Below are 21,104 nucleotides of genomic sequence, written 5' to 3' on the forward strand. Positions count from 1 at the left end.
CACCTTCCTTCCAGGCTTTCAGTGTTTTCAACAACTGTCTGCCGTCCGCCCCGGCAAGTCCACTCCCAGGAGCAAACCAAAGAGCACCGAACCCGTGCGCATACACGGACTTGCAGGCAAACGCTCACTCATAAGAGCGTCCCTCATTAGAGCCAGAAAGTGGAAATCACCCGGACGTCCATCAACTGACGGACAGACAACCAAATGCAGTGCAGATGTACAGAGGAACAGCATCCTGCCATAGAGAGGAATACAGATGTACAGCAGAGCAGTGTCCCGCCATAGAGAGGAATACAGATGTACGGCGGAGCAGCGTCCCGCCATAGAGAGGAATACAGATGTACAGAGGAACAGTGTCCCGCCATAGAGAGGAATACAGATGTACAGAGGAACAGTGTCCCGCCATAGAGAGGAATACAGATGTACAGCAGAACAGTGTCCCGCCATAGAGAGGAATACAGATGTACAGAGGAACAGTGTCCCGCCATAGAGAGGAATACAGATGTACAGAGGAACAGTGTCCCGCCCTAGAGAGGAATACAGATGTACAGAGGAACAGTGTCCCGCCATAGAGAGGAATACAGATGTACAGCGGAGCAGCGTCCCGCCATAGAGAGGAATACAGATGTACGGCGGAACAGTGTCCCGCCATAGAGAGGAATACAGATGTACAGAGGAACAGTGTCCTGCCATAGAGAGGAATACAGATGTACAGAGGAACAGCGTCCTGCCATAGAGAGGAATACAGATGTACAGAGGAACAGTGTCCCGCCATAGAGAGGAATACAGATGTACAGCAGAGCAGTGTCCCGCCCTAGAGAGGAATACAGATGTACAGAGGAACAGTGTCCCGCCATAGAGAGGAATACAGATGTACAGCAGAACAGTGTCCCGCCCTAGAGAGGAATACAGATGTACAGAGGAACAGTGTCCCGCCATAGAGAGGAATACAGATGTACGGCGGAGCAGTGTCCCGCCATAGAGAGGAATACAGATGTACAGAGGAACAGTGTCCCGCCATAGAGAGGAATACAGATGTACAGAGGAACAGTGTCCCGCCATAGAGAGGAATACAGATGTACAGCAGAACAGTGTCCCGCCATAGAGAGGAATACAGATGTACAGCGGAGCAGTGTCCCGCCATAGAGAGGAATACAGATGTACAGCAGAACAGTGTCCCGCCATAGAGAGGAATACAGATGTACAGAGGAACAGTGTCCCGCCATAGAGAGGAATACACATGTATAGCAGAGCAGTGTCCCGCCATAGAGAGGAATACAGATGTACAGCGGAGCAGTGTCCCGCCAAAGAGAGGAATACACATGTACAGCAGAACAGTGTCCCGCCATAGAGAGGAATACAGATGTACAGCGGAGCAGCGTCCCGCCATAGAGAGGAATACAGATGTACAGAGGAACAGTGTCCCGCCATAGAGAGGAATACAGATGTACAGCGGAGCAGCGTCCCGCCATAGAGAGGAATACAGATGTACAGAGGAACAGTGTCCCGCCATAGAGAGGAATACAGATGTACAGCAGAACAGTGTCCCGCCATAGAGAGGAATACAGATGTACAGAGGAACAGTGTCCCGCCATAGAGAGGAATACAGATGTACAGCGGAGCAGTGTCCCGCCATAGAGAGGAATACAGATGTACAGCGGAGCAGTGTCCCGCCCTAGAGAGGAATACAGATGTACAGAGGAACAGTGTCCCGCCATAGAGAGGAATACAGATGTACAGAGGAACAGTGTCCCGCCATAGAGAGGAATACAGATGTACAGAGGAACAGTGTCCCGCCATAGAGAGGAATACAGATGTACAGAGGAACAGTGTCCCGCCATAGAGAGGAATACACATGTACAGAGGAACAGTGTCCCGCCATAGAGAGGAATACACATGTACAGAGGAACAGTGTCCCGCCATAGAGAGGAATACAGATGTACAGCAGAGCAGTGTCCCGCCATAGAGAGGAATACACATGTACAGCAGAACAGTGTCCCGCCATAGAGAGGAATACAGATGTACAGCGGAGCAGTGTCCCGCCATAGAGAGGAATACACATGTACAGCAGAACAGTGTCCCGCCATAGAGAGGAATACAGATGTACAGCGGAGCAGTGTCCCGCCATAGAGAGGAATACACATGTACAGCAGAACAGTGTCCCGCCATAGAGAGGAATACACATGTACAGCGGAGCAGCGTCCCGCCATAGAGAGGAATACAGATGTACAGAGGAACAGTGTCCTGCCATAGAGAGGAATACAGATGTACGGCGGAGCAGTGTCCCGCCATAGAGAGGAATACAGATGTACAGCGGAGCAGTGTCCCGCCATAGAGAGGAATACAGATGTACAGCAGAACAGTGTCCCGCCATAGAGAGGAATACAGATGTACAGAGGAACAGTGTCCCGCCATAGAGAGGAATACAGATGTATAGAGGAACAGTGTCCCGCCATAGAGAGGAATACAGATGTACAGAGGAACAGTGTCCCGCCATAGAGAGGAATACAGATGTACAGAGGAACAGTGTCCCGCCATAGAGAGGAATACAGATGTACAGCGGAGCAGTGTCCCGCCATAGAGAGGAATACAGATGTACAGAGGAACAGTGTCCCGCCATAGAGAGGAATACAGATGTACAGAGGAACAGTGTCCCGCCATAGAGAGGAATACAGATGTACAGAGGAGCAGTGTCCCGCCATAGAGAGGAATACAGATGTACAGAGGAACAGTGTCCCGCCATAGAGAGGAATACAGATGTACAGCGGAGCAGTGTCCCGCCATAGAGAGGAATACAGATGTACAGCAGAACAGTGTCCCGCCATAGAGAGGAATACAGATGTACAGAGGAACAGTGTCCCGTCATAGAGAGGAATACAGATGTACAGAGGAACAGTGTCCCGCCATAGAGAGGAATACAGATGTACAGAGGAACAGTGTCCCGCCATAGAGAGGAATACAGATGTACAGCAGAACAGTGTCCCGCCATAGAGAGGAATACAGATGTACAGAGGAACAGTGTCCCGCCATAGAGAGGAATACAGATGTACAGGGGAGCAGTGTCCCGCCATAGAGAGGAATACAGATGTACAGCGGAGCAGTGTCCCGCCCTAGAGAGGAATACAGATGTACAGAGGAACAGTGTCCCGCCATAGAGAGGAATACAGATGTACAGAGGAACAGTGTCCCGCCATAGAGAGGAATACAGATGTACAGAGGAACAGTGTCCCGCCATAGAGAGGAATACAGATGTACAGAGGAACAGTGTCCCGCCCTAGAGAGGAATACAGATGTACAGAGGAACAGTGTCCCGCCATAGAGAGGAATACAGATGTACAGAGGAACAGTGTCCCGCCATAGAGAGGAATACAGATGTACAGAGGAACAGTGTCCCGCCATAGAGAGGAATACAGATGTACAGCAGAACAGTGTCCCGCCATAGAGAGGAATACAGATGTACAGAGGAACAGTGTCCCGCCATAGAGAGGAATACAGATGTACAGAGGAACAGTGTCCCGCCATAGAGAGGAATACAGATGTACAGCAGAACAGTGTCCCGCCATAGAGAGGAATACAGATGTACAGCGGAGCAGTGTCCCGCCATAGAGAGGAATACAGATGTACAGAGGAACAGTGTCCCGCCATAGAGAGGAATACACATGTACAGCGGAGCAGTGTCCCGCCATAGAGAGGAATACAGATGTACAGCAGAGCAGTGTCCTGCCATAGAGAGGAATACAGATGTACAGCAGAGCAGTGTCCCGCCATAGAGAGGAATACAGATGTACAGCGGAGCAGTGTCCCGCCATAGAGAGGAATACAGATGTACAGCAGAACAGTGTCCCGCCATAGAGAGGAATACAGATGTACAGCGGAGCAGCGTCCCGCCATAGAGAGGAATACAGATGTACGGCGGAGCAGCGTCCCGCCCTAGAGAGGAATACAGATGTACAGAGGAACAGTGTCCCGCCATAGAGAGGAATACACATGTACAGCGGAGCAGCGTCCCGCCATAGAGAGGAATACAGATGTACAGAGGAACAGTGTCCCGCCATAGAGAGGAATACAGATGTACAGCGGAGCAGTGTCCCGCCATAGAGAGGAATACACATGTACAGAGGAACAGTGTCCCACCATAGAGAGGAATACAGATGTACAGAGGAACAGTGTCCTGCCATAGAGAGGAATACAGATGTACGGCGGAGCAGCGTCCCGCCCTAGAGAGGAATACAGATGTACAGTGGAGCAGTGTCCCGCCATAGAGAGGAATACAGATGTACAGAGGAACAGTGTCCCGCCATAGAGAGGAATACAGATGTACGGCGGAGCAGCGTCCCGCCCTAGAGAGGAATACAGATGTACAGCAGAACAGTGTCCCGCCATAGAGAGGAATACACATGTACAGCGGAGCAGCGTCCCGCCATAGAGAGGAATACAGATGTACAGAGGAACAGTGTCCTGCCATAGAGAGGAATACAGATGTACGGCAGAGCAGTGTCCCGCCATAGAGAGGAATACACATGTACAGAGGAACAGTGTCCTGTCATAGAGAGGAATACACATGTACAGAGGAACAGTGTCCTGTCATAGAGAGGAATACAGATGTACGGCGGAGCAGTGTCCCGCCATAGAGAGGAATACAGATGTACAGAGGAGCAGTGTCCCGCCATAGAGAGGAATACAGATGTACAGCGGAGCAGTGTCCCGCCCTAGAGAGGAATACACATGTACAGAGGAGCAGTGTCCTGCCCTAGGGAGGAATAAAGCATGGACACACGCTACGACACAGGTGAACACTGAGGATGCTACGCTGAGTGAAAGAAGCCGGGCACAAAGGGCCGTACGACATGATTCTGTCTACATGATGTGGTCCAGACTAGGAGCTGCGCGGAGACAGAAGGTAGGTTAGTGGCTGCCTAGGGTCAGGGGTGCTGGGGTTTCGGGGTGGGAAATAAGGAGTGACTACTAAATGGAGAAGAGAATTTATCGGGGGTGGAAAATATTCTGGAATTAGGCAGTGGTGATGGCTGGATATCAAGGATAACAACCTTGCCATTAGACTAAAACCCACCGAATTATGTAGTTCAAAAGGGTTAATTTTATGTTACATAAATTATCTCAATTTTTAAAAATTACATTTATAAGAATTTGTAAGACTACCACCCGGCATTTTTCAAAAGTTAGCTTTACGAGACCATGAAACATTAAAGTAAAATAACACCTAGGTTTGATTCGTAGGCCACTCTACCAAAAATAAATTATTAATTACTTAAACTGTACATTGAAAATAAGTGTATCTATAAGCCTCAGTCGTGTGAAGTATGAAAAGTTATACTACCAATAGCAAAACTGAATTCAAGTTCACTAACTTATATTTTTCCTAATTTGGATGTTGTCTACCTGAGCAGGGCTTTTACTTTAGCACTAAAGATTGGATATGCAGCAAATCAGTATTACTGAGTTTTTTTCCAAAACGAAAATAGAATTTAGCACACAGGTTAATAATTCCAATAAATCCCAGAAGGAAAGCAAACATTGATAAACACATATGTGCCAAAGTAAGAAGCACGTTCCATAATCCTACCGTATTTACTTTGCAGAACCACCCCTGAGGCAGCTCTCACTGTTCCCGTTTTGCGGGGAGGGAAGCGGAAACTGAAGCAGGCCGTGCGCTTTGTTCCAAGGCCACAGACTTCAGACGGTCAGAGCAAACCTCGCCGTCCGGGCCTGTCTGACCGCAAAGCCCCTCCTCCCACTCGCCTTACTCAGTCAGTTTTACCTATGAGAAGCGAACGTAACTGAGTGCAGGAGTTCAGGGCGGTCTGGAAATCTCCTCGATCCCCCAGGGACCACTCTGAGTACCCAAGAAGCACGTCCCCTTCCTTCCCTTCCTCCCTCCCTCCCCCCACCATGCCAGGAGCCTAGTAACAAGTCTGGTCTGCACCATCCATGCCCCCGGGGCAACTGCCGAAGTGTGTTTTTTAGATTTTATTTATTTTTAGAGAAGAAGGGAAGAAGAGAAGAAACATCCATGTGAGAGAGAAACATGGATTGCTTGCATCTCGAACACGCCCTGACCAGGGACCAAACCTGCAACCCTGGCATGTGCCATGACGGGGAATTGAACCAGTGACCTTCTGCTTTCTGGGATGATGCCCAACCAACTAGCCACACGGGTCAGGGCTTACTTTTAAAAATACTCTTAACAGGAATATAAGTTATTACATAAATCAATCTAAACACCAAGTTCTAAATACTTTTCTTCTTTTACATCGTTACAATGATTATAAAACTGCTTAGCAAGTGACATAAGATACAGCATCAATTCTTCATCAATTCATTCTGAAAACTCAAATCATTTCTTGATTTTTAGGTGCTGATGGAAAAACCTTTCTTTTGATCTGCGTTTCTCCAGCTAAATGATGCCCTTGAGCCGCGACCTGCTATTGGAACCAGCGTCAAACTCTTCCTTCCTCCACTGAGATGACGGGAGACTGGGGCGCCTGCCTCCGCCCCAGCTTCCAGCTCTGCCACCTCTCATCGGATCTCTGTGGCCCTCTCTTCTGTCCCTGGGGGACACGGGGACCGGAGGAACAGGAAGGAGGTTTCCGCGTCACCTGCTGGGGCTCCCTCGGCTGTTCAGTAAAACCCACGACAGACTCCGTCTCCCCAGGCCTCTTCCCCGGGCGCAGAGACGGCCGCCCCCCGTCCACCGGGGGTAGGTCTCCCATGAGGCAAAGCCCCCTGAACCCACCAAAAAGCCCATTACTGCAACCTGAGGGAACATGCCCTGCATGAAACGCATGAGTATTTTCCTTTTTTTTTTTTTACTGTTCATTAACAACTGACACCCAGGATTATATAGGTTTCAGGTGTACAACATAGTGATTAGATATTTATGTATTTAAAGTGATCTCCCCGTAAACCCAGCAGCCGTCTGACACCCCACTGTTGTTACAACACCACTGGCTGTATCCCCTGTGCTGTGCTGTACCTCCCAGACTGTTCTGGAACCGCCGGTCTGTGCTTCTCAGTCCCTGGCAGCCAGTTCACCCCGCCCTCCAAACCCTCCCGTCCAGCCACCACCAAGTGGTTCTCTGTACCGATGGGTTCGGTGAACCAGCTGCTTGTACCCCTGGCTCCCAGCACACTTCCCCACCACTGTGAGCCTCTCCCCTCAGGGTTATTTCCTCTGACGGTTTACAGAAGAGGGCCACAGCTCGGCTGCACAACACAGGCACCCCCTCTACCCCCGGACCTAACGGGACGCGGCTCCCCAGTCTCCCCCACCAAAAAGAACACCATCCCCGCAGGCGCCCCCTGGATGCACTGCGCTGTGTTCCCCCGAATCCATGCTGGAGCCCGGCCCTCTAGTGCCCCATAACGCGATGTGTTTGGTGGGCCCTCACTCAACTTGACGGGTCTTTGTAAAAGGAGATGAGGACACAGGAGAGATACCAGGGCCGCCCACACTTGGAAGGAAGACCATGTGGGGACCCAGAGACAGGGGAGCCACCACTGGGCCAAAGGGAAAAGCAGCCCTGCCAACAACACTTTGATCTTGGACTTCCAGCCTCCAGAACTGTGAGAAAATAAATTGTGTTGTTTACGCCACCAGCTGTGGCATCTGATGAGGGCAGTGCCAGCAAACCTACCCCAGTACCTTGGAATCACGATGCCCGCTCGGCTTCTGAGACAGACCAGATATGCGGAAACCTGTATTAGTAACTCTACCACTCGTCACAGTTAAGGATGTACTGCTTACCAGCAGACACGGAAGGATGTTTCTATTCTAACAACCGTAACTGTGCACCAAGCCGAACGCCACCCAACTTCCCCCACTGTTACCCTAGGGCAACTAACTGGCAAAATCCTAACCATGAACTAATCTAACTTCCCACCACGTTCAACTCCTATTTCCGTACAGAAAAGATCCCATTTGTTGGTCAGGTTAAACCTGCAAAAGTGATTAACGACGGCTGTTAAACATTCCTGCTTAGGTGCCTACCTCCTCACCTTCAGAGCCATTCTTCTGTCTCCAGTCGCCCCCCAATTCCCACCCCCCCTCAGCACACGGGAAAGAGGTCATTGAGCAAGAAGGTCTCAACTGCCACCTGCACACCCAGCCTAACGGCCCAGCTCAGAGGAGGTGACTGTCCTCAGACGAGGCTCTTGGATCTACCTGAGCCCAGGGTCCCGCCCTCTCTGGACTCTCCAGGGAGCCCATTCCATCAAATATTCCATCTGCTCCCTTTGGGGCAGGGTCCCCGGTGCCCAGAGCCAGACTCCACTCGGACAATCGTATTCAGGTCCGAGTCCGGCCCCCGCTTTCCAGCTGAGCACGCCCAGGCTGTGCCTGCACATTCGCCCTGTGCCTCCGGTTCTCTGGACCAGTCGCCTACCAGGCAGCCGCCACGTGACCCATGACGTCTAATTAATCACACCCAAAGCCTCTCTGTCTTCCTACTTTCTCCTGACAAGGAATATCGCCATTCAACCAAGGGGCCAAACCAGACTCTGAAAGGTTTTTCTTGACTATTCTTTTCCCTGAACTTAAAAAGAAAAAGACACCGCATACCCTGAAAGCAGACCCTTTCCTCTCCACCCACTGCCGACACCAACTGTCCATTCCACACCTGAACGACCACCACAGCCTCTCCCTCACCTCCCTGCCTCTACCCTTCCTCCAAGTAGGGTGCCAGCATAACAGAAAGCACAGGCTCAAAATGAGGGTGTCCTAGATTCGAAAGCCAATTCGGCCTCTCACTGGGTAAGATAAGTAGGTCTGTCAACTTTACTGCTCTTCAATATCCTCGTTCATCAAGTAGAAACGTCAGCCTACGCTGCAGGATGTACCCAGAGGAGCGTATCAGGACCCTCCTCTACAACCGATGAGTTACACTGACATGGGAATAATAAAAATACGATGACAGGTATTCATTTTTATTAGACAAGACCTTATAACTTAGAAAGCAGTGGGTTTGCTTTTTTGTTTTTGTTTCCAGGTATTAACTCACAATCAAAAGAGGCGGTAATTACTCCAAAATGTTACCCTAGTCAAACATGCAACATAAATGTGAAAAGTAACAGGTACCCTGGCTGGCGGGGCTCAGTGGACTGAGCGCCAGTTCGATTCCCAGTCAGGACACATGCCTGCACTGCGGGCCAGGTCCCCAGTTGGGGTTGTGCGAGAGGAAATCAATCCATGTATCTCTCGCACACTGTGTTTCTCTCCGTCCTTTTCTCCCTCCCTCCCATCTTTCTAAAAGTAAATAAATAAAATCTTACTAAAAAAGCAATAGGCACTGGCTGGTGTAGCTCAGTGGATTGAGCGCGGGCCTGCGAACCAGACAATCGCGGTTCGATTCCCAGTCAGGGCACATACTGGGGTTGCAGGCCGGTTCCCTGCAGGCCAGTTCCCAGCAGGGGACGCATGAAAGGCCACCATACATTGATGTTTCTCTCCCTCTCTCCTTCCCTTCCCCTCTAAAGATAAATAAATTTTAAAAAATCTTTAAAAAATATATTTAAAAAAAAGCAATAGGCAAATTACGTTAATGATCACTCTTCTCTGGCCAACTACAGCATCACAAATGAAGACAGTCTGTCAAGGGACAAGGGCCTCTTGGGCTTGCTGCGGGTGTCCCGGACGGAGTTAACGTGCTCTCTTCCCCGTTCCCTACTTAGCCCCAACCTTATCGACCCACGGGTCGCAGCTCAAAGAGCAACCTGCTGAAGGAGGATTTCAGAAAAGCCACCAGAGTGTTCAAAGGCAAAACCGAAACTGCACTAACAGACTTTCATAGAGGTGGACAGTCCAAGTACTGTGTACCAGGCCTTTTCCTACAAAGAATGTTTACAAACTGAGTTTTCGTAACCGGAAACTGCCTACAGAAAATTCCCACCATCACAGCAGTCATAGAACTCATCACAGAAGTTTGTGGTATGATAATGCACACTTATTAAAACAGTCACAAAAACTGTTCACTGAATCATCTCACATTGGAATGCAAATCTAAACTACACCTATTTTACTTACCCATGTACGTAAAATTAAAGGCCGTATGAGTGTCTTTAAGCAGTACAGAACCTGAGAGCTTCAAGTCAAAGGCTGTGGCTTTGGAGAAAGCAACACAGACTGAAGCTCCAACGGCAGCAGCCATCAGGGAGAAAGAAGGCGGTGAACGAACAGACAAAGCAGGTCGGAGTCGACTCCAACACCATCACGAAGCTTCTTTACAAAACGAGGCAGTGGGACCAGACGTCCTCAAACCACTCCCTCCGTTGCACAATTATTTACAAATTAGGCAAACGAATACTTTCTAACAAAATTAAAACACACTCCAGAAAAATTTCAAATCCACTAAACGAAATGGACATCAAATTAGATCATGTTGGGTGGAGAAAAAATGAACTGCTCATCAAACATAATTAAAAATACCAGTTAGGGTCTGAACTTAAGTTTCATGTACCAAGATGTCTCATAATTCAATGACGATTTCTATCGCTTTCACAGTGATAAAAACTAAAACACACCTGGTAACATACATTTCTTTCTTTGACATGGACACTTCCCCCCCACTGCTCATTTCCAATGAGAGAGAAAAACAAAACAAAAACACGATAGGGCGCCAACAATTCTTCTTTCACGCAACTGCCGACCCGCCCGTGTGCCCGCCCAGCCCCGGGCCAGCGCGCGGCCTGCCCTGCCGAGCCCTGAGCAGAGGCCGGAGCCGACCTGCTGGGGTCGGGCCGCTGGAAGCACACTCAGCGCCTGAGTGCACACAAGCGGCCCTCGGGGGAATGCTCTGCGTGCCACCGGCACTGTTCTTAATGAGGAAAAGCACAGGACTCCTTTAGTTCGGTGCCAGAATTGTTTTATCTTCAAGTCCAAAGAACAGCTACTTGGAGTGACACCAAAACAAGCACTGGACAATCACAAGCAGCAAGCTATTCATGAGCATCAGACTGTTAGTGCTACTCTAATTGTAAATGGCCGTACTTTATCATACAAAATACCTGTCGGCAGATTTTTAAGTCCCAGTACCTCTTCATTTGACCGATTTATCCCTTCACTTTAAGGGGGGAAAAAAAAAACCTTTATTGCTTCAATTTCAACAACCTTGTTTTGAAGACGTCTAACAGAAAAATGAGATGCAGGGAACCTTTACATTTTTAGCCCATGAGTAGGTCATGTTCAAAGAGCATTTACGGACTGTAACAGAGGCCTGCCACGGAATGCGGTGTCCCGGCACGGCCCCGGGACTCAGCGGAGTGGAGAACCTGGAGGCCGGCTGCCCCGTTCCGCCAGGGCCCTACCCGGACTCTCCCGAGTGCGGCGCTGCCTTCCCGCTGTAAGACGGCCATCAAGGGAATTATCACTGATGCAATTTCCTGAGACACAGAACTGTTCTGGAGAAGGAGCTAAGTACTCCTCGGTCAATAATGACTTCTCTTCGTTTAAAAAATAAATTATACGTTATGAACAGTAAAGTGTGTAAACCTCAAATGTCTAACTCGGTGAATTTTTACGTAGGTGTACACCCGTGTCACTCCACCCAGATAAACATATAAAACATCTCTGTCCCTCCGGAAAGGCCCCTCACGCCTACAGTCAGCGACCCCTGCCCCAACCTCCACCCCGATGCAGCCCCCGTCCTGCCTCTGTTTGAACGTCACACAAAGAGAACTGTACGGCATGGACTCCTTTATCTGCTGATCCCGCCCAGCAGAATGGGAGATGCACACGCGCGCTGCGTGTGTTTATCACCTTGTGTTGCCAAGTAGCACTGCCTCTGCAGCTACACCACACTCCTCCGTTCCCCGGTGACAGGCACCGGGCCACGTCCCGGTGTCAGGACATCACGAGTATAGCTGCTGTGAGCGTTCTCACACATCTTTCAGTAACGTAAGCCTCCCATCTCTCGGGTCCGTGCCCAGGAGTGATCATAAAGTAGGCACACAGTTTTTGCTAAATACTGCCCAGGTTTTTAAAAGCGGTATTTGCAACTCAGCCACGCCGGTGAGTGAATGGCATTTCACGGGAATTACTCCAGTGAACGGGCTGCTGGGCACGCCTTCTCTGAACGCCCGATCTGATGTGAGCCATCCGAACATCTCCTTTTCTGAGGCCTTTGTTCAGTTTTTTCTGTCCACTCTTAAACTGTCTTCCTTTTGCTTTGTAGGAATTGTGCACATGGTCTGTACAGGAGTACTTTATCCAACATTGTATCTGAGTGTGTTCTCTCAGACTTCAGCTTGCCATTTCACCTTCTTTTTTAACTATTTAAAAATGTTTTAAATGTATTAATTTTAGAGAGAGGGAGGGAGGAGGAGGGAGAGAGACATCAGTTTGTTGTTCCACCCACTGTGCATTCATCGGTTAATTCTCCCGTGTGCCCCAACCGGGGATCAAACCTGCAACCTTGGCTCATGGGGAAAACCCTGACCAACCCCAGGGCCGCCTGTTCACTTTCTTAATGATCTCTTTGGACAAACAGCATTTCTCAAATTTAGTGAACCTCAAATGCCCACATTCCTTTTAGCAGCTAATGCTCATCTGTGCCATTTTAAAAACCTGTCCTACCACAGGTCATGGAGACATGCTCGTGTGTTCTTTGGAGGCGTATGTGCACTTTCGCTTCACCCACCCTCCCTGCAGTGCCTCTGACCTTCTCTCCCAGCCCGCCAATTGCGCCACAGTCAAGGACAACGCAAACTGAATCCACCAGATCCCTTCTATTATGTGCTATTATTTAAAACACCACATAAAGCCCTGCTAGTAAACTATAAATTATGAGGATGGGAATGTGTCTCCTTTGGGAGTTAATTATACTGACTCCTCACAGAACTGTCTGAGTTACCACTTCAGTCTCCAGTGACACCCTCGGCCCCACAGCTTTGACTGACGTACATGGGCACAGGCGCACGGGCACTGGCACACGGGCACTGGCACACGGGCACAGGCACACTGGCACTGGCACACGGGCACTGGCACACGGGCACAGGCGCACGGGCACTGGCACACGGGCACAGGCGCACGGGCACTGGCGCACGGGCACAGGCACACGGGCACAGGCACACGGCCACTGGCACCGACGGCCACTGCTGTCACTAATCCGTGCTGCCCACTGGAAAGCTGCTGAGCGGGTAGATCCTCAGAGCTCACCACGGGAAGCGTGCGTGGAGATGGGCGCTACCCAGACGCACCATGATGGTCATTCCGCCGGGTGTACCGACACCAAGTCAGTCCAGTTTACACACCTGAAACTAATATAATACTGTATGTGCGTTATACCTCAGTAATACAATTACTGAGCAAAAAAGACATTTCAACACACCACAAGCCAGCATTTCTGAAAAGTGTTGAAGTTTTAAGTGTTTAGGCTAAAACTGGACATGTACTGGGCAAACACGAAATGAACTCATTCCCCACGGAGCTGACTCCGTGGGAACTGACTGAGCTCAGAGGATCAGCATGTGATAGACACACCTTTGCAAGTCTAGGTGTATCTGAATCCTACGGTGTCTCTCCTGTCAGTGCACTCACGCTGAAAAACAACAAAGCCCTGGCAGGGTGATTCAGCTGGTTGGAGCACCGTCCCGTACGCCAAAAGGTTACGGGTTCAATTCCCCATCAGGGGACAAACCTACACTGCAGGTTCGATCTCCGGTCGGGGAGCACATGGGAGGCAACCGGCTGAGGTTCATCTCTCTCGAGAATCAACAAACACATCCTCCCTCAGGTGAGGATTAAAAAAGCAAACCAGCGCACTGATGCTACAGCTGACCCTCGAACGGCACTGGTTTGAACTGTGCAGGTCCACTTACATGTGGGGTTTTTCCCACAAATACGTACAGTGCTGTAAATGCTACTGTCTCTTATGATTTTCTTCATATCATATTTTCTCCAGCTTACTTTAAGAATACAGTACATGAGTATAATGCACATATTATACTGAGTATAGTAATACACACATGTGTGTATATGAATACACGTATTATACTCATGAGTATAGTAATACACATGTGTATATGAATATAATACACATATTATACTCATGAGTATAACAACACATACAAAATATGTGCTAAGCAACTGTTTATGTCACTGGGAAGGCTTCCAGTGGACAGCAGGCAATCAGTGAGCTTTGGGAAAGTCTTATATGAGTTTCTGATTGCCAGGGGCGGAAAGGTAGTCGGAGCCCTGACCTCTGTGCTGTTCCAGGATCAGCTATAATTTACAGATGGTGACTATCGCTAAGACCCAGGACTCCCGGGAACTTCTAACATGAATATAAAACTCAGTGTCACCCTAAAATTCCCAGCATGGAGTCGCACTGCCAGACGTCTGGGTCCCCGGGCTGGCATTCCCCTTTACAAAACTGGCAGAGCCAACACTCAGAGCCGCCAGTCAGACAGACCCGCATTAGCAGAGGAACTCACCCTACATACTTGAGATAAAGTAACTGAGAAAACAGTCACTAGGAGACAGACTTTTACTAAAAATCAATCAATACCTATAACTGCACAGTTAGAAAAACATTTTTGGATTACTTTTACCATTTAGCAGTCCCAATTCTTTTAGGTCAATAATATTTTCCCAAGTATCAATTAAAATTCATGCAATTCACACATAAATCACATAACATGCTATTTTAAAAACACTGTTAGGCCCTGGCTGATGTAGCTCAGTAGACTGAGTGCAGGCTGTGAACCAAAGGGTCGCTGGTTCAATTCCCAGTCAGGGCAAACGCCTGGGTTTTGGGCCAGGTCCCCAGTATGGGGCGCATGAGAAGCAACCACATGTTGATATTTCTCTCCCTCTCTCTCCTTCTCTTCCCCTCTCTTTAAAAATGGGGGGAACAATTCTTTAAATAAATAAACAAACAGAGAGATGATACAAACTACGGCCGGCGCCGGAGAGCGCCCAGACGTACCCGTAGTAATGGCCCTGTGGAACTGGTGCAGGTCCTCTCCCGACAGCTCCTGGGCCACCTGCAGTATCTTCTGTCGGACACCATCCAGCTTCGTTTCTGACTCGGCCAGGATGTCTTCTGTGTCAGGAGCACTATAACCAAGACGTTGGGAGCTTTTAAAACATCAGCCAGATGCTCTACAGTGAAAACCTGAAGTCCTCTAATCATCACTTAACACAGACCATTAATAAATATTGTACAGACTTGGACATCAACTGAAATTTACAACTGATTTTATTGAAACTATTTAAAAACATGAAAAATGCTGCAATATAGTATTAAGTGAAAAAAGAAGTATACAAAGTTTTATGTATATTACAATCAGAACTGTAAGAAAAATTATGTTCATAAAAACATGACATCTAGGGATGTCTGCTTTCAGTCAGGGTGGAGTAACACTGACAGATTTCAGCCTCCCACCACCAACCAAAACGAAAAATACACACAGAACTATCATTTTCAGACACTGGACAACTGGCAGCATGGGACAGTGACCCCTGAAAGAGGTGAGAAAAAGGACGTGGGCCCTAAGGACTGTCCCGTCTTACTGCCTGGGAACTTTCCCAGTGACAGTGCAGGGACCAGAAACCTACATGGAGCCAGGGAGTCTCCCTGAGAAAGTATTTTGAACTGAATGAAAATGAAAAACAATGTATCAAAATTCAAGGAGTGCAGCTCAACCATCCTTAGAGACTTAAAAGGGCCATTTACAGCACTAAATACCCATATTCAGAAAAAGAAGTTTCCTCTTTGATCTCAGCTTCCACCTTAAGAAACGAGAAAAAGAGGAGCAAATGCATCCACAGAAAGTATACAAATGGAAAAATTCACCTGCGCAACACAAAATAGGAAAACAGTGTCCATGGAACCAACACTGTGCCCTTTAAGAGCGACAAAGCTGACCCAGACTGATCAGTAAAAAGAGAGGATACAAAGTACCGGCACCAAGAAGGAAAGATGTCGCTACAGACCCTACATAAATAAAAGGATCATAAAGAAATACTACGAGATGCCAACATTCCCTGAAAGACATAAACTACCAAAGCTCACTGATCAAGAAAAATATACCTACCTGTATCTATTAAAGAAAATGTTTACTGATAAAATCTGCCTGCTGCAAAAATCCTTTGATCCTAATGTTGACAAAAAGTCACAGAATATTCTAACAACAGCTAGTTACTGTGCAGAGAGGTATAAAGTATTACAGTATATATAAAACCTATCAAACTGCATCCAACTATAATAAGTTTTAAAGATATTTACTCACCTTGTAATCCTATGGAGCAGAAAAATTGTCCTCTTACTTTCTACAGTTATATCCCGACTAAGTTTTACAAGTCTCTCATGTTTATCATGTCTTGCATCAAGTTCCTGCTGAAATGCTAAGAATACATTATTACGACCATAAGCATGTGTATTTTATAACTAAAGCCTATCAAATAATACTGTTATTACTATGCATGCTAAAGCAACTATTATTTACTCAATAAAGAGGACAAAATCATCTTATTTATTTTAAAGTACTCAGAAATCAAAGACTCTGCTAGTAGCCAAAATATTCTTTCTTTAGGTGGGTTTTACCACTCAGAGTCTTATAATGAGATGTATGTATTGTAAAAAAGCATGTGGTCTGGTAAACACGAGCTGATCAAAAAATTATCACACTTAACAACTTTAAAAAGCATTTCCAACTACCCCTCTAAGTAATGTTAAGTTCTTTTTAATTACCTTACCACACACAACATAAATACCCCCCAAAAAGAAACTGGAATTTTTTAATTAGAAGTTTAAACTTTTAGCAACATCTACTCCCTAACTGTCAAGCCCTGCCTAGTCACTGAAATACCAGGAAACCACTTAAGTCTTCACAACCGTTTAATTCAGAGGCACAGTCACTCACTCCAAGGACCAAGCAAAACGCCTGTGCTGTAAGGAGTACCCAGTAAGGTTATTTTGTGTGAATGACACCCCACCCCAGCCCTGGCTGGTGTGGCTCAGTGGACCGAGTGCCAGCCTGCAAACTGAGAGGTCGCTGGCTCAACTCCCAATCAGGACACATGCCTGGGTTGTGAGCCAGGTCCCCCAGCTGGGCACATGCGAGTGGCAAGCAATGAAATGTATCTCTCGCACATCAATGTTTCCCTCCCTCTCGTTCTCCCTTTCTTCCTCTCTCTCTAAAAATAAATTTAAAAAAAACAAAAACAGAACTTGAATAAACTATGAAGCAAATACATAGTTGACAAGGCCCTAAATACATGTAGTATTTTATTATTGAAATAATATTGGACTAGGATATTGCCTAATACTTCAAAACCACTCAATGCATTATTTATTTATTATTAATACATTAATGACCTCTGTGAACTACGTAGTAGGAACACACAGTTAAAGGAGACAGTTCTTACCCTCAAGGGGTTTAGCACAGTTGGAAACAGAGAAACAGCCAAATAAAACGTGGCCGTCCTATAGTACCGGCAGAAGGTTCAGGAAAGAGGGAACCACATTTTTCTCATTCTCTAACACTTGCTGGAACAACAGCAGATGCCCGACTAACAGCTCGTGGCTGAACGGATGGACAACGAATGAATGAATGCAATGTCTGTCACCAACTTCTCTCGAGAAAACAATGAGAAAGGTTCTGGCGGGAAGAAGATACCTGAGCTGGGGTCCTGAACAAGACCACAGCGCACCGGATGCACAGTGGGCACACCACGTTTCCGTGGTTCCCAGTGATTCCAAGCACAACACACTGCGTGTGAGAGGCAGGCCAAAACACGAAACGGTGAAACACACTTGGACACAAGCAGCTCTCTGTCGAGTGTCAGGGGATGGGGGTGTACTCGGCCCGCTGTAGTTTTTCCAGAGTGACAGCTGGGATCAGAAAGCTCGCTACTCAATTTTAACTAGTTGTCCCACGTCCGTGACTATCACTGTAGGTGCTGTGGTCATTTTAAAACATGGCCACAATTACATGACTCCTCCCTTCAAAAAGTGGACCCTAATTCCCTGCCCCTTAAATACCACGAGGCAGAGTTTTTTATAACTCCTTTTTAACAAATAAAGGCCTCCATTCTAACAATACAATGTAGCAAAAGTGCCAGTATATGATGCCCAAGACTGGGCCTGAGGGGACCGGGGATTTCTCCTCCCTCTGGCTGGAGAAGGCCAGATGCTGTACCGCGAGGCCACTCAAGCAGCAGTGGAGGGAACCTCAGCTGGCTGCTGGCAGGAGCCCTAACTTGTCTGTGGCTGCGAGTCCCCCAGCCCCACTCCAGCCTTCAGATGACTGCAAGTCGGAATCAACTGCTAACCCCTCTCAGGTTCCTAAGCCCTTGGAACTACAAGGTACATGACATTGAAGGACCAGAGGAATTTTGTTTTCGTTCTGTTTTGACATGAGGAACAACTTTACCAAGTTAATATACTGAGAAAAGGGGAACAGTGAATACATATCTATCCATCCATCCACGCATCCATGCACCCGAGATTTACTTGGAGATAGGAGTTCCTACTCTGTTCAAAGTGCTACAGTCAAAACAAAAATATAGTCTGTCTTCAGAAGTCTAGTTGAGGAAACAAAGCCAATACACATTCAAAAAATGAAACATATGTGTAAATACACCTGATATACAGTCAAGTGTCACATAACGATGTTCTTGTTGTTGATGACCCTCATATACCAGGACGATCTGTAAGATTACAGTGGAGATGAAAATCTCCTGTCGCCTACTGACGTCATCACCAGTTACTTTGAAATGCGACACATTCCTCAGTGTTTGCAGTAATGCTGGTACAAACAAACCCAGAGTACTGGGAGTCCCACAAAAGTAGAGATCAAACTAGCACAGTGGAGGCTGGACTGCCTCAGAGGTTAAGTGCATTCCATGAGGATCACACACCCCGAATCAGCACCTAGCAACTTTCTCCCTAGCATCTTTCTTCTGGTCATTAAGCAGCACAGGAGAATGTGTGCATAGCTGACGTATTTCACATAGCAGACACACACTGATATATTCCGTTACATGGTTAAGTTCTGGTCACGTGCATGTCTCATGTCGATTACACAATGTTTACCTGTGGAACGGTATTCAGGAAAAAGAGCCAAGAGACTTTCATCATTTTGACTTTCACGGCCGACCTACCACCACCCAAAACCTCCAGGAAAACTACAATATTCACGTACACACATCTAAAATTCTTAGGGGCTGCTTTCTGGGGCACAACAATGGCTACACAATCCTTGTTACAACCTCCTTAGTTCTCTTCTTTCGCCAGCTTACATTACAGAGAACTTACATTTGAAGGCCAACATCACAGGTGAAGATGAATTAACATCCTTCCCTTCTCTTCTCTGGTTATGTGGGAAATTGTCATGCTTCCTTTTCCTGAACCCTCCTGATCCTTACGTAGAGAAGGAGAAAAAAGTTAGGCTCTTCCATCACCAAGAGGTGAAACAACGTAATGCAGGCAGACACACCCCTTCCTTCCTTAAAGCTAGATGCCCTCGGGCCCTCGCCTTAGAGGCTTTCCCAGCCGACTGGTGGAAAAGCAGCTGTCTCTCCCCCAAACCTCAAGCTCGCTCAGCCTGGACACCACCAATAGGTTCCCTGATCTGGTACAAGATGGAGTAATCTCGCAGTTAAGATTATTTTTAAAAAAACAGCTCGTGCATTCAAGAAAAATGAGAGGTGTTAACAGGGCCAGTGTGGCTGGGAAAGTCACCAGGGCAGGCACTCCCAGCCTACGAGGGACGGGGGCATCCCTCGGGGGAGGGGGAGAAATCCGACAAAAAACCAAAACGTCCTCCCGCTTTGGATAAATAACGCCCAGGGCTGCTGAGGACGCCACCTTCTTTGTTGCTCATGGCGTCCCAGCCTACAACAAGCCGAGCTGAGACAGAAGGCCTCTAAGTTGGAGGAATGTGTAAGGCAGAGGCGGGAGAGCCTGTCCAGGAGCCCTTTGCATCCAGCCGACGTCGATGGAAGGACCGGAAGCGCGCGCGCCCGCAAACACTCAAGCCTCTGCCTCCAGCCTCTCACACTTCCGGCCTGCGCGGAGGCCGCACGGCCACTGGCTCCGCCCTGCGCACGGTCTGAAGGACGTTGCGCCCGAGTGTGGTCTTCGCACCTGCCTTCTGCCGTGCCTGGCGTCAGAAGCGACTCTACAAGTTTAAACTGCAGGCGCTGCTAATAAATAAGACCATCTGTCCATACAGAGGTGAGATCTATGTGAAGGTGGAAAGGTGGTGGAAAATGTATAAATGTACATGAGTCTTCGCCTAAGGCACCTTTGGGACACCCTCCTGTTCCCTCAGCGTGGACCCAGCCTCCCCCCGCGGTGCATACTGGGATTTGTAGTTTCGCCACGCAGGCGGCCCTGTGGCGCCAGAGCCAGACTGGGAGGAAAGTGTCCCTGAGCAAATTGCGAGGGGTTTTGCTAGGATCTAGGCCTAAACATCACAGAGTTAGTGTTTATTTGTTGATTTAATGCATTGATTTTTAGAGAAGAGAAACATCCATTTGTTGTTCCATTACTTATGGCTTCCTAAGTAAGTGGAACTTGCTTGTGAATGATTGATCCTTATATGTGCGGTGAGCGGGGAATCGAACGCGCAGCCTTGGTGTTTGCGGACAGCGTTCTAGCCCACCGAGCTACCCGGGCCAGGGACCCAGGTTACCTTTCAAACTTCTTCCTGGCTAAGTGCATTAGGAGCTAAAGTGACTTTAGGAGCTAAAGTGATGGAAATACGCAATCAGTAAATGGAGGGCGTAACCCGCATTTTCTCTGAGAAGGCAAACGCCCACCTTCTGCTCCCCTCCCCGGCGCCCTCTGCCCCCCTGGAGCCACACTCCCTGCCTTCGTGGGACCTTGAAGAAGTAACCAGTCCCTAAGCCTCCGTTTCTTTATCTGTAAAATGGGGATACAACACTACCCGCCTCGGGGGATTATTTGAGGACTCAGTGAGTTACTACTAAGGCCCGCAGAAGAGTGTCTTTCACGTAGTAAATGCTCAATTAGTATATTACCATCCATCCCCGTCTCTCAAACAAATAAAACAGACGTCAGTTGTAGTAACAGTTGTGCGCTGCTACATGGTGAGCTTTCTGTTGTGGGCAGGTTCTGCCC

General features: G+C 48.0%; 1 protein-coding gene across 1 annotated transcript in view; it reads right to left on the reverse strand.

Moving 5' to 3' along the window:
• TSNAX (translin associated factor X) overlaps window positions 1-20,021 on the reverse strand; it is a 28,131-nt gene extending 8,110 nt beyond the window's left edge. The window contains exons 1-4 of the mRNA XM_037136753.2: window positions 19,827-20,021; window positions 19,275-19,379; window positions 16,246-16,360; window positions 14,940-15,070 (exon numbers count right to left, since the gene is read on the reverse strand). Of these exons, the coding sequence (XP_036992648.2) occupies window positions 14,940-15,070; window positions 16,246-16,360; window positions 19,275-19,379; window positions 19,827-19,842 (367 nt within the window). The 5' untranslated portion in view covers window positions 19,843-20,021. The remainder of the gene's footprint in view (window positions 1-14,939; window positions 15,071-16,245; window positions 16,361-19,274; window positions 19,380-19,826) is intronic.
• Between the last annotated feature and the right edge of the window lie 1,083 nt (window positions 20,022-21,104).

The sequence above is a fragment of the Artibeus jamaicensis genome, unplaced genomic scaffold (genome assembly GCF_021234435.1).
Source record: "Artibeus jamaicensis isolate MK-2021 breed Jamaican fruit bat unplaced genomic scaffold, CSHL_Jam_final contig_467, whole genome shotgun sequence".
Lineage (NCBI taxonomy): Eukaryota > Metazoa > Chordata > Mammalia > Chiroptera > Phyllostomidae > Artibeus > Artibeus jamaicensis.